General features: G+C 38.0%; 1 protein-coding gene across 1 annotated transcript; it reads right to left on the bottom strand.

Moving 5' to 3' along the window:
* Positions 1-4,273: 4,273 nt before the first annotated feature.
* LOC143032042 (uncharacterized) lies at positions 4,274-6,961 on the bottom strand. Its single transcript, XM_076196510.1, has 2 exons — positions 5,210-6,961; positions 4,274-4,286 (listed from the first exon to the last, which is right to left on the bottom strand). Exons 1-2 carry the CDS (start codon positions 6,343-6,345, stop codon positions 4,274-4,276), a joined length of 1,149 nt encoding a protein of 382 aa, XP_076052625.1. The 5' UTR covers positions 6,346-6,961.
* Between the last annotated feature and the right edge of the window lie 6,405 nt (positions 6,962-13,366).

The raw sequence follows: 13,366 nt of genomic DNA, 5'->3' as shown, positions 1-13,366 counted from the left end.
GCAATCCCTCTGCCCGTCTCTCCGTAATAACTACGCTGTTCTTTTCTGCTTCGGCCTTGGTATTACCTGTTTTTTATAGTATCATTTATCCTGGTGCCAGTAATGTATGCAATTTTTAACTCCGCTTTAGTGAGAAACTGTCCCATATCACCCGTGAGCCCTCATGATTTTGTCATTGTGGGCAGAGTAGTAGTGTACGATGTCGTCTTTGTGCTTTTCCTGTAGACTGAAAAAGCTGTCTTATTTCATTTTCTCCATATCACTGTGTCCAGAAAGGCCACTTTATCATTCACTTCATGCTCTATTGTGAACTGAATGTTTTATTCTATCCCATTTAACCTATTTAGCTTCTCGTAAAGATGGGTTCCTCTAGGGGCAATGACAAGTATGTCATCTACGTACGGCACCCAAGTGGTATCCTGGTCCATTATAGATATAAAATTACCTCTTTTGAACATTTCCAAGTATAATTAAGCCATGACAACACTAAGGGGACTCTCCATAGAAAATCCACGACACTGAAAATATTCTTCGTTGTTAAAGACGAAAGGGCCAAATTGTACACATAGATACTAAAAGTCTTCCTTGCCCAGGGGAAAATCCTCGTCCCTTATGTCGTTGACCACCTCTCAAGCTTCCTTTAATGGAAACTTTGATAGACTTGTTACATCATATGAAACAATGGTCTTATGATATAGGTCTACATATCTTAATACCTCACAAAGTCTGGGTTGGCATGCATGTTTAATCATTGTTATCAATCAAGCTTTTCAATTTGTCAGTTTTTGAACATTCAATTCTTACTTTGTTGTAGATATGAACGCAGGAGAGACGGTGTCCACGGTATCCCACTGCAGTGACGATACCTGGAGGGAGCTGATGTATCACACAGTGACGTCGCCATGTCACTACAGGTCCGAGGTGAGCAGCGGTCGGGGGCCATTACTCAGAATTTATGCCCTTCCTGACCTTTGCGCCACGGTCAGAGTTCGAACCGACGCCATTGTTATTATTATTATTATTTTCAGGAGGAACTAAAGAAGAACAACTACAATCAAAACTACTACAAGTCACCATGAAACAAATTGCTCTTGGCACAAATATTAACAAAACCATCCAGATAAACTAATATCGTGGATTTATCTTTCAACAACAATGAGCAAGTCATTATATGCCATCTCCTGAAAAGACCCAATTAAACTGTGAATGTTGTATCTCCAGGTGTGTGTCCTGTCTACCACACACAATTTTAGTCGGTGGGCCCCATGCCCCCAATAATCTACTGCTATTTTCTTTTCCTTCAGTTATAGTCTTCAATCGAGGTGAATAAAATTATCTTTTCTTCTATGGCTATCTTCTGTTAATATTTGTATACGGCACTCTACAATGTTCTTGCAAGCAATCTCGTCAGTAACACTCAATTTGGGTCCTAGGTCAGTTCTGCAGTGACGTCAGGATTTCTTTAGTTCAGTGATCTTTAATTTATATTTAAGACCCTCCCCTTAGCGTGTCCTCTTACAATCGTGAACCAATTGAATTTTCTCCTCCATTCTTTCTCCAATCAGATCCGCCGTTACAAATCCGCATGCGATACTTACTCAAGCAATCTCAAATTCACTGCACACTCATCCAGGTCGCACCAAGAAAGGTAAAACTACAGCAATAAAATCGAGTCCCCAGGCCCTTGTTCATAAACATGACACTAAGAACGAAATTATGCAATCCTCGCCTTCGAGTTGTTGTTTACCAGAAAGCCGATCCAATAAAAACGAAACTCTCACTCTCTACCCCACTTTCTACCTCATTTGTCGACCTGTATCTACGAGCCTCTTGCCCCAGGGATTCAAAAAGCACTGCTGAATACATTAGCGTAGTTATATTTACAGTAACAAATTATAAATAACAATTTAATACAGCGCTAAAGTAAACAGAATTATATCTGTCATAATGTGTGTCAAAACCCTTTAGAACTTGGTAGGACTTGACTAACTTTACTGAATGTAAATATATTTTTACCTAACTCCGGCAGCTCCACTGGCCTACGAGGATGCTGCATAATCTAATTTCATAGTACAGCGTCATATATGAACATCAGTAGAGCAAGGGTCTAATCAAACTATTTTTCAAAGAATTTTCACTAATATTCAAAAATAATCAGTTATTAACATTAGTAATTACATAAATTAATACCATATGCATACACATGCACACATGATAAAGTAATTAATGATCTTGTAAGTAACGAGTTTAATTATCTGGTCGACTGACTGCTCAGGTCAACAGGACCTCACAAGTGGGGGCGACAGTAACTGGGCAATTTAACTCTGCCCCCAACAAGGCACTTAACACAGAATGATCACAATTTGTTATAGAATACTCACTTTCATCGCACATTTAGTTACACACTTGGTCACACAATTACACACCTGCAGCTATAGATTTGTAAAGGACAATGCTTTACAGGCTCTTCCAGCCGCGAATATTTATCATACCTTGATTTAGTACCGACGATACTCAACACTGCATGGGGGGTTCCTGCGCAAGCCCGAACGATGAGGTGAAGCAATTGGTCCAATTTGCAGTTCTTCGTTCTGGCTCGCGTGTAGTGCAGGCTATCTACCTTTTCCCTTTCTTTTGGCCGATGTTACCACTCCAAGTTCACTCAGACGATCAAATGCAGAATGGACTTGTGATGGTGATAATGTAGTGATTTGGCCGGGTAGGATGTGTTCCAGCTCCGATGGCTTCCGTTAACTTCTAGCTCAGTGTGTCGAATGACCCATGTGATTCTTTCTTCCTTGCGCTTCGAAATTTTGGAGTTTCTAGCTTCAAAAATCCATAAGTCGACAATGCCTCTCGAACTCACTCTAACTGCAGTTAACTAATATTTATTTTATATATATATATATATATATATATATATATATATGTATAAATATATATATATATGTATAACAAAGTTATGTCGTAGCACATTTGTAAAATAATACTGATGACCCACTTTCGGAGAAGAATAAGCGAAAGTATAAAGATCTGTATATTCCGATCACTAACTGTGATCCTCTTCAGCAGATATGAATTACTGAGTAGAGAACAATGTGTATTTATGCAGTAGTTAAGTAAGCGGGAAGGGACGGGGGCTCAGGTCACGTGTCCGGCGTTGCGTGGACCTTGGTGGCTTTTGTCCACCGCTAATGTAGATGGTAACATTTTATTTATTGCAAATGATGAAATACAATCTGGTGACCATTGACCGTAAGAATTTTTATAATTTGAAAAATTGTTTATCAAAGAGGATTCTACCATTTTTCTTCTGAAACTACATTTGGACTTGTAAATTATTTCAGCATCATCCCAATATATCCGATGGTTTTTGTTGGCGACGTGCTGAAATACCGCGGAGTTTTCCTGCCCATATTTTACAGAGTTCTTGTGTTCCTTGACCCTGGTGGTGAGGTCTCTACCCGTTTGTCCCCAATATACATCCTTCCAATCTAAACAAGGTAACTTATAAACTCCAGTTGTATTACTCTTAGATCTATGATGTATATTAACAACTTTACTGAACAAGTTTTTGGGATAGTTGAAGATAAAATTTACTTTTTGCTTTGGTACAAATGAGACAAGTCATTAATTGATCTATTATAAGGTAATTTTATGCATCTATTATCCCACTTGTGATTCATGGCGGAATGGGAATCTGATTTGTAAAAACTAGTTTTGGCCTTACTAAGAGCTTTTTGTAATAAACCACGACGGGTATCCTAATTTTGTTAGTTGACTTCTTACTGAAATTAGTTCCATGTCTAAATATTGGGAACTACAAATTCTCAAAGCCCGTAAGAATAGGCCTGAAGCGACACTATATTTTATTATTTATCACTCTTGGATAGACTTCATAGAAATGTGACAGTTATGTCTCAAATGATAAAGTAAACACTTCTAGTTATATTACCGTAGATATGTTTACAGTAACACAAATTACAAGTAACACTGGCGTATACTCCAGACAACTTTACACAACGCTAAGTTAAACAGAACATCTTCACGTCATGATGTGCAGATATATATCCACCAACCATCCTCTAATATTCTCGACAGTTTTTCATACAAATAGAACACTTAAAAACCTTCAATTAAGAATGAGCAAAAATCCAACTACGTAATAGGACAATCAAGAAAAAATACTTCCCAACTGAGATTAAACTAACATTTACAACCAGCATTATGCGTGTGTTACAACTCGTCTACCAAACAGATCTACAGCAGTGGCTCAATACTTATAGCTGAAAATACAATCATACAAAAAACTTATATCACTCGGGTCACACTGGAGAGGCTTCTCAGCAGCATGAATGGTCACGCAATACACGAGATCAACCTTTAATGAGGAAGTGAGTCAGTGTGCGATATTTGAAACAAACCCTTCATAAGAAAGCTGAACTTCTTTCCTATATGGGTCACCACGTTACGTCAATTATTACACGAAGGGATTTTTTTCCAATGTGGTCATGTGTCGTTTGAGACCATTCTTTCGTGAAAAGGCCGCATCACACAAGTCACACAAGTCACATTATGTGTTGTTTGAGATGACTCGTGAAAAAGCCGCACCACCTAGGTCCCGCTTGTACGGTTGCTCTCCATTGTGGGTCATTATGTGCTCTTTGAGATTTGGACTCTTTCGTGAAAAAGCCGCATCTTACAAGTAACTCCAGTGCGGGTCATCATGTGTCGTTTGAGGTCCTACTCTGCAAAAAAAAAAAAAAAAAAAAAAAAAAGCATCACACAGGTCACAATTGAAGGGCATTTCTCCAGTGTGGGACATCATGTGATATTTGAGAGCACTCTTTCATGAGAAGGCTGCATCACACAGGTCACAACTGAAAGGCTTTTCTCCAGTGTGGGCCATCAGGTGTCGCTTGAGATTACCCTTTGCTATGAAAGCTACATCGCATAGGTCACATACGTGGGGCTTCTCTCAAGTGTGGGTCATCACGTGATATTTCAGAACACTCCTGAGAATGCTACATCACATACATCACCCTTAAAAGGCTATTCTCCTTCTCGAGCGTGGGTCATCACGTGTCGCTTAAGATGACGCTTTCCTCTGAAAGCTGCATTGCATAGGTCACATTTGAAGGGCTTCTCTCCAGTGTGGGTCATCATGTGATATTTGAGAGCACTCTTTTGTGAAAAAGCCGCATCACACAGGTCACACTTGAAAGGCTTCTCTCCAGTGTGGGTCATCATGTGACGTTTGAGACCATCCTTTGCTATGAAAGCTGCATCGCATTGGTCACAATTGAAGGGTTTTTCTCCAGTGTGGGTCATGACGTGGCGCTTGAGATCACCCTTTGTTATGAAAGCTGTATCACATATGTCACAATTGAAAGGCTTTTCTCTTTCTCCAGTGTGGGTTATCACGTGTCGCTTTAGATTACCCTTATCTAAGAAAGCTGCATCGCAGAGGTCACATTTGAAGGGCTTCTCTCCAGTGTGGGTCATCATGTGATATTTCACAGCACTCTTTTTTGAGAAGGCTGCACCACACAGGTCACACCTGAAAGGCTTCTCTCCAGTGTGGGTCATCATGTGTTGAGTGAGATTACCCTTTACTATGAAAGCTGCATCGCATAGGTCACATTTGAAGGGCTTTTCTCCAGTGTGGGTCATCATGTGACATTTAAGAGCACTCTTTGTTGGGTAAGCTGCATGGCACAGGTCACACTTGAAAGGCTTCTCTCCAGTGTGGGTCATCATGTGTCGCTTGAGATTAGCCTTATCTAAGAAAGCTTCCTTGCATAGGTCACATTTGAAGGGCTTCTCTCCAGTGTGGGTCATCATGTGATATTTGAGACCACTCTTTCCTGATAAGGCTGCATCACACAGGTCACACTTGAAAGGCTTCTCTAAAGTGTGGGTCATCATGTGATATTTGAGAGCACTCTTTGATGAGTAAGCTGAATGGCACATATCACATTTGAAAGGCTTCTCTCCAGTGTGGGTCATCTTGTGATATTTTAGAGCATTCTTTCCAGAGAAAGCTGCATCACACAGGTCACATTTGAAGGGCTTTTCTCCAGTGTGGGTCATCACGTGTCTCTTGAGATCACCCTTTGCTATGAAAGCTTCATTGCATACATCACATTTGAAGGGCTTTTCTCCAGTGTGGGTCATCATGTGATATTTGAGACCACTCTTTCCTGATAAGGCTGCATCACACAGGTCACACTTGAAAGGCTTCTCTAAAGTGTGGGTCATCATGTGTCGCTTGAGATTAGCCTTATCGAAGAAAGCTTCATTGCACGTGTTACAATTAAAGGGCTTCTCTCCAGTGTGGGTCATGATGGGAGATTTGAGAGCACCCTTTCCTGAGAAGGCTGCATTACACAGGTCCTACTTGGAAGGCTTCTCTTCAGTGTGGGTCATCATGTGTCGTTTATAAGAATACTCTTTCGTGAGAAACCTGTATTGCATAGGTCACAATTAAAAGGCCATCATGTGGTACTTGAGAGCACTTTTTGTTGAGTAAGTTCATGGCACACATCAAACTTGAAATGCTATTCTCCAGTGTGGGTCATTATGTGACACTTAAGAGCACTCTTTCCTGTCACACCAGGTCACACCAGATTATCTTTATTGTATGACGAATATATGGGTTCTTTGGATGTTTTTTTTTTCAAAGAAATATAGATAATTACCTTCGTCCTGAAAGAAAATATTTAATAAGTTTGACATTTAACTTGTTGAGAACATAAAATAAAGAGTAACACAATCATATACAAATATAATGGGGTATGTACCAAAATGCATTAGGGGAAGGGAACAACCAACTCATATTAAAAAAGCTTAATGAAAGATGTTGAACAAACATTAAAAACTATGGAGTCTCACAAAAAAAAAAAAAAAAAAAAGACTGGGCCAGTAGATATTATTCAGGACATAACAAGGCAAAAGAGTGGCTGAATAAATAGTGTACAGGAAAAAAAAAAGAGAGAGATTGATGTATAATGTACAACGCAATAGCGTTGATGTCATAAATCAACATTTGAGAGATTTACTAAAACCTGATATCTACTTCAGGAAATCAACCCCTCATTCCCCTTATCTCATGGTTGGTGGGAAAACAAGTAACATTCTGCACAAATACCACCTTTAAATAAAACTATGAAATATTGAGTTTTTCCATTCTGGTGCGAGAAATAAATTTCTTATCAATCTATCATAACCTACACCAAGGTCAAGTTAGATTCACCACTACCTTCTATGAAATAATAAAACAAGGCACATGGTTGGAGTAGCTTATCAAATTATAGTTATTCAGTGAAAACAGCCACTTCAAATAATTTGCATTAATATTTGTGCTTTGTAGCAATCTTAGTTGTAAATCAACATAAGATTTAATCTTTCAGGTTATGGTGAAAGACGCCATTTTTAAAACATTCAAAGTATATTAATGGCTAATATCAATCTTTCAAAAAACACTTTAGTAAAAAGACATTTTATGTTATTTCTACTCTCGTTTTTTTTTTTAATTGTGCATCTTATTAATATATAATTTAGTAGTTCATAACATTTAGTTGCAGTATTAGGATTATGTTGGAGGAAGTGGATAGTTTTAGATACTTGGGTGCAAGTGTAGCAGGAAAAGGTGGAGTGAAGGTGGAGGTAGAATGTAGATTGAGAGAAGCGAATAAATGCCTTGGTGGTTTAAAGAGTGTAATGAGGAATAGACATTTGGGAATGGATGCGAAGAGGAGACTGTATGAAGGAGTGATTGTGCCAACAGCAATGTATGGGGCAGAAACGTGGAACATAAGAGAAGAAGAGAGAAGGAGTTTGAATGTGTTTGAGATGAGGTGTCTGAGAAGTATGGTGGGGGTTACTAGGCTAGATAGAGTGAGAAATGAGGAGGTGAGGAGGAGAACAGGGGTGAAAAAGGATTTGGGAGATAGGGTTGATGAAAGAATATTAGGATGGTTTGGACACATGGAAAGAATGAGTGAAGAAAGACTAGTAAAAGAGGTATGGAAGGCAGATGTGGAGGGAGTGAACATGAGGGGACGTCCTAGGATGAGGTGGATGGATGGGGTAAAGGGGGCTTTGGGGAAGAGGGGAATGTCTGTTGAGGAAGGAAGGGAGAGGACGGAAGACAGAGGTGAGTGGAGAATGGTTGTATATGGATGATGTTGTGACTGCATGAGGAGGAATGGGCGGGGAAGTGGGGGGTGGGGTAGTATGTGTGAGTAAATTTTGACGCAGCCCGAAGGGATTTCTCCCCGTCCTCGCCTTATATGCAAAGGGGGACGGAGAGGGGGGGTCGCCGATTAAATGAAGCGGCCTCGCTGTGGATGTACTGTGTCTTGCGACACTGCTTCTGACCCAGGGCGGTGGGCAGGGTGCAGGGATGACCCGTCATCCAGGAGGTGCTCAGATGAGAGGAAGGGTGGGAGGGGTGGGGAGTGTATTTAGGGATGAAATGGGTGGGAGTGTTTTTATGCCTTTCCCTTTTTGGCTACCTCCCTTGGAAGGGGGAAAAAGCCTTGGTATATGTATGTATGATTAGGATTATGTCATGATTAGCGAACTCAATCACAGCAGGGTTTACTACTCTTTACAAGAAAGCTTTTTGATTTCGTTGTTCCTTACACAAGTACAATCGGGTTTGCTGCTCTTAACATAAACACTTCGGTACACAAACAACACTTAAACAACTAATTAAATTTCATAACTGTTGTTCACTAGTTAACCTTTATGAATCCTTGCTGGTTTAATAGTGGTTTTTATATGTTGGTTTGAATTTCTATATTCAGGTATCCAAGAAGTCTCAAGGTTAGGTTAGGTATACTGTTGACAGATAATCAAGGTTCTGTAATGCAATCGCCATGCAGTACCCTTTCAATAAATAGGTTTAACAGATTTTTAATGTAAATTGAATATTATGTTACCATATTATTTTCATTGTTTACTTACCAATATAAACTTAGCACACTATTTTTTACATTTTTGCTTTTCTTCACATGAACTCTTTTGGTTTGGCCATTCTTTACATTAGGATCTTTGGGCTCGCTGTTGACATGAGGATCATTGCCTTTTCAAGTTTCTTATTTGTTCAGTTCATCATGTCTGTCATTTGCTGTTAATTGGGAAATAATAATTGATATCAGCTTATGAGTTATTTCATATTATGCTTATACAGTATTTGAGACAAGGCTATCATGTTAATGCTGAATTACATTGAACCTAGTATACTTCCTCCTTCATTAAGTTTTCTGGTTTGGGATTTCCTGTTGGCATGTTATGGAAGATAACTTTCTAGCCGTTTTAATATAATTTCATAAATATCTGTAGATTCTAGATTGCCTTGTGAAAAGTGATCTATTCTAGGATCAAATGATGCATTAAGATTTAGCATAGTATTCCACATTTTCCAGTGTCCAATATGCTATTTAAATCACTCTGTGCTGTTAGAATTTCCTGTAGAATATAATTTTGTTTCAAATATAATAACTGTCACAAAGATTGGAATAGCAAGTCAGATATAAATTATACTGGGTACTATAGTACTCAATACCTCCAATACTAGAGCACAAAATGATCAGATCATATTGAAAAAAATCTGTGGTATCACCCAACTCTAATTTGTGGAAAATGTGCCAAGAAATGTTGGTAGACCCTTAAGTTACCATCCCAAATACCTATTTTAATCTGATTATTACCTTAATAGCACTTACATTAGTTTAATTTATACAAAGTTATAGCTGCATAACAGCAACTAGATGTAATTGCTATATGTATACAAATATATGATAAGTATACATTAAAAAAATAAGGTAAAAGAATGTTATTTGAGGCAAAAATATATTTCTTCATAATTTGTATAAAAACTGAAAATGTGGCACTGGGGATACATGTAGCATGAGTGGTACATTTTCATTTTCCAGGGAGTACATAGGGTGGGAGAAAATAACCACTACTGTACAATAATTTGATCATGTCAAAATAAGCGAACTAAAATTTTCTTAAAATATTATTCCAAATCCTATCATTGTATTAAGTATTTTATAACCTGCAAGCAGAGCTACATTACCTAGCCTAACCTTTAGTTAAAGAAGGCTAAAATTTAGAAATTTTAAAAATGTTGAATTTGCTAATCTTGACATGATTCCAATAATCACATAAAAAGATGTATGTAATGGATCAACATATTTGATCAATTAACTGGGTTTATATGATGGTGGCAGCTGCCAACATGTGTATACATCCTATATGTTTATTTTGATATGCCTGGGTTTAGTGTACTAATGTTATCACCATATTTTATGTAGCATCTTATATCTATTGATGTTATCACTCTTATCTTATGCAGTCTAAACACAGATTTCATAATAATACAAAAATATATATTTCATCCTTTTTCCCTAGTTTAGACTACGGTGAGGATCACTGTTGTCCACAAGGGTTCTGTGGATTTGTCCATTATTCCAGAATAATTAAAGTGCACTGTATTCACTTTTCTGTAATATGATCAAGATACAAATGAAAACAATGTTGAGTTATACTGTTTATGTAATACTAGACAACAAATGGTTTAGTCTTTTGCCAACAGTAGATCCTAGCCTCGACTTTACCAAGTGCAAATCATAATATTCCTAAGTTTTGTGACACAGGTTGTATTCATTCTCCTGTACCAAGGATAATGCTTGTTCAGTCCTCGTCTTCTCTGTTGCCATTATCCTATATCCCCCACAAATATTGATGTGAGCTTCAGATTCCAATTCTCCTGCATATAATAAGCATGACCAAACTGATTACAGTGATTTCAGACTTAATTCACAACCACAGCCATTCCAACATTAAAAAAAAAAAAAAAACATTTTTCACCATACATACAACCTTACCAAGCAGGAGTAAGCCTAGGCGGAGATCCATCTGACCTGCATCAATAATGGACGGAATAACTTCAAACAAGGTGAAAACAGCCTCTCTCCCCAAAGTCGCTAATGAGAGGAGAATGTAAACAAAGATGGCGGAAACAAAGGAAACTAGTGCCGTAGGTTATTTTCAAACCAAAGTGTGTCGATATTATCTGTGGCGATATTTTATCAACATGGGCGGGGGCTTGGGTGTGTGTGTGCGTGTAAGGTCACAGCATTACCCATAGATCGGTCATACGAGCTCTGAGCTCTCTTCCAAGAGGGAAATAGCTGTTGATCACAAGTCCAGAAAGTGATCCAAAGACCAAGGTGAATACACACACACACACACACTGAAACGGATTGCGAATCACTCCAGGAAGACCTGCATAAGGTATGGAACTGGAGTCAGAAATGGAAAGTGGACTTCAACATTAGCATAATGGAGTTTGGAAAAAGTAAAAATAGAATATCAGGACAATATAAAATTGGAACTAAGGAGGTAAAGAAAGTGGGATCCAAAAAAGATTTGGGTGTAATTACCTCAAACGACTTGTCTTATGACAAACAGATAAACAAAATTGTCGGAGAATCCTATAACTTGCTAAGATCAATAAAGTGACATTTACATATTTGGATGAAGAAATTATTAAAAAATTATTAGTCACACCTAGACCAGAATATGTGGCGACATTGTGGTTACCCAGTACCAAAAAGAATATAAAGAAAATATAAAGAATCCAGAGGGCAGCCACAAAAATGGCCCCTGCACTTGCAAACTTATCATATGTGGAGAGACTGGCTAAACTGGAGTTACCGACTCTGGAGCAAAGAAGAGAGGTGACCTATTGACCATCTATAGAATCATGAAGGGCACAGAAATACTCAATAGAGAGGACTTGTTAAACTGGGACAAGAGAATCACAAGAGGACATGGAAATAAAATAGAAAAAAACATAATTATAGAAGAGATCTGAAGAAGAACAGTTTTCCACGTAGAGTGGTGGACACTTGGAAAAAAACTGGACGAAAAAATGGTGTGTGCAAAAACTATTCATGAATCTAAGATCAAACTAGACACTGTGAGATACAAAGGTGGGACACCACGAACGTAGCTCCCCTTCCAGTAAAATACAACTACGCAAATACACACACACACACAATGGCAAAAAAAATTGAAAAAGTTATTAAAAATAAATGGATTATCCATTTGGAAGAGAACAATATATTAAACCCTAAACAATTTGGTTTTAGAAGTGGAAGATCATGTACTACAAACTTAGTACTCAAGGTTAACAGAAATAATACAAGCAGGAGACAGATGGGCAAGATTAACAGAAATAATACAAGCAGGAGACAGATGGGCACATTGTGCTTTCTTGCACTTACAAAAGGCTTTTGACAAAGTACCACACAAAATGCTACTAAGAAAATTTGAAATAATAGGTGGAATACAAGGAAAACTATTGGAATGGATGAAAAAATTCTTGAACGGAAGAAAAATAAGGGTGGTACTTAAGAGACAATAACTCAAATTGGGAAGATATGATAAGTGGAGTCCCACAAGGCTCTGTATTGGCTCCGATGTTTGCTATTTATATAAATGACATGGATGAAGGGGAGGAATGTTATATGAACTTCTTTGCAGATGGTGTGAAACTATTAAAGAGAGTAAGTACATTGGACAACTGGAATTTTTTTCAAAATGACCTGGACAAAGTCTGGAAATGGAGTTAAAAGAGTGAAATGAACTTCAACATTAAGAAATATAGTATAATGGAATTTTGAAAGAGCAAAAATGGAATATTGGAGCAATATAATATTGGTTCAGAGGAAGTTAAAAAGTATACTTGGAAAAGGATCTAGGAGTAACTATCTCAAATGACATGACACCAGATAAATATGTCAACAAATTAGTAGGAGAAACTTTTAACTTATTAAGATCAATGAAAGAGGTCTTTAACTACATGGATGAAGAAATGGCAAAGAAAATACCAGTTACACTGATAAGACCAAAATTGGAATATGAATATAGATCCAAAAAATGCCTACCAAGCAATGAATACATGTAAGCTACACACTTGACCATTGGTTGTACCAGGAACCACAAAAATTCTTGCAAGTCCCTATATAAATCTTTCAAACATGGCTTCACGGTGTTTACTCCTGGCCAGACAAACCCAAATGTACAATTTTATATAGAAAGGTTAAATTCATTGTTCATTAAAGAACAATATTCAATTTTTTATCTGGATGATTTCCCAGAGAGGGTGATGGAGAGGGGCAGTTCCTTGTTGAAAAGGGGGATAAAGGAAACTGATTGTAACACTTGAGCAGTGTTGGTTAACTTACTATGTACGGAAGATTTTTCTCTCAAGGTGGCCGACAGTTCTCCTTTGGCTACTACCAAGAACAGGTGGCACCTTTGTAGTGTTCTGTGGGTAATGGTC

This window comes from Oratosquilla oratoria, chromosome 12 (genome assembly GCF_046742065.1).
Source record: "Oratosquilla oratoria isolate Oo_2021 chromosome 12, ASM4674206v1, whole genome shotgun sequence".
NCBI lineage: Eukaryota > Metazoa > Arthropoda > Malacostraca > Stomatopoda > Squillidae > Oratosquilla > Oratosquilla oratoria.
This window is presented reverse-complemented; position numbering and strand designations above follow the sequence as displayed.

What these genes read in the sequence shown, in the direction of transcription:
- LOC143032042 (XM_076196510.1), bottom strand. Translation starts at nt 6,345, where the DNA reads ATGACCCACACTGGAGAGAAGCCCTTTAATTGTAACACGTGCAATGAA.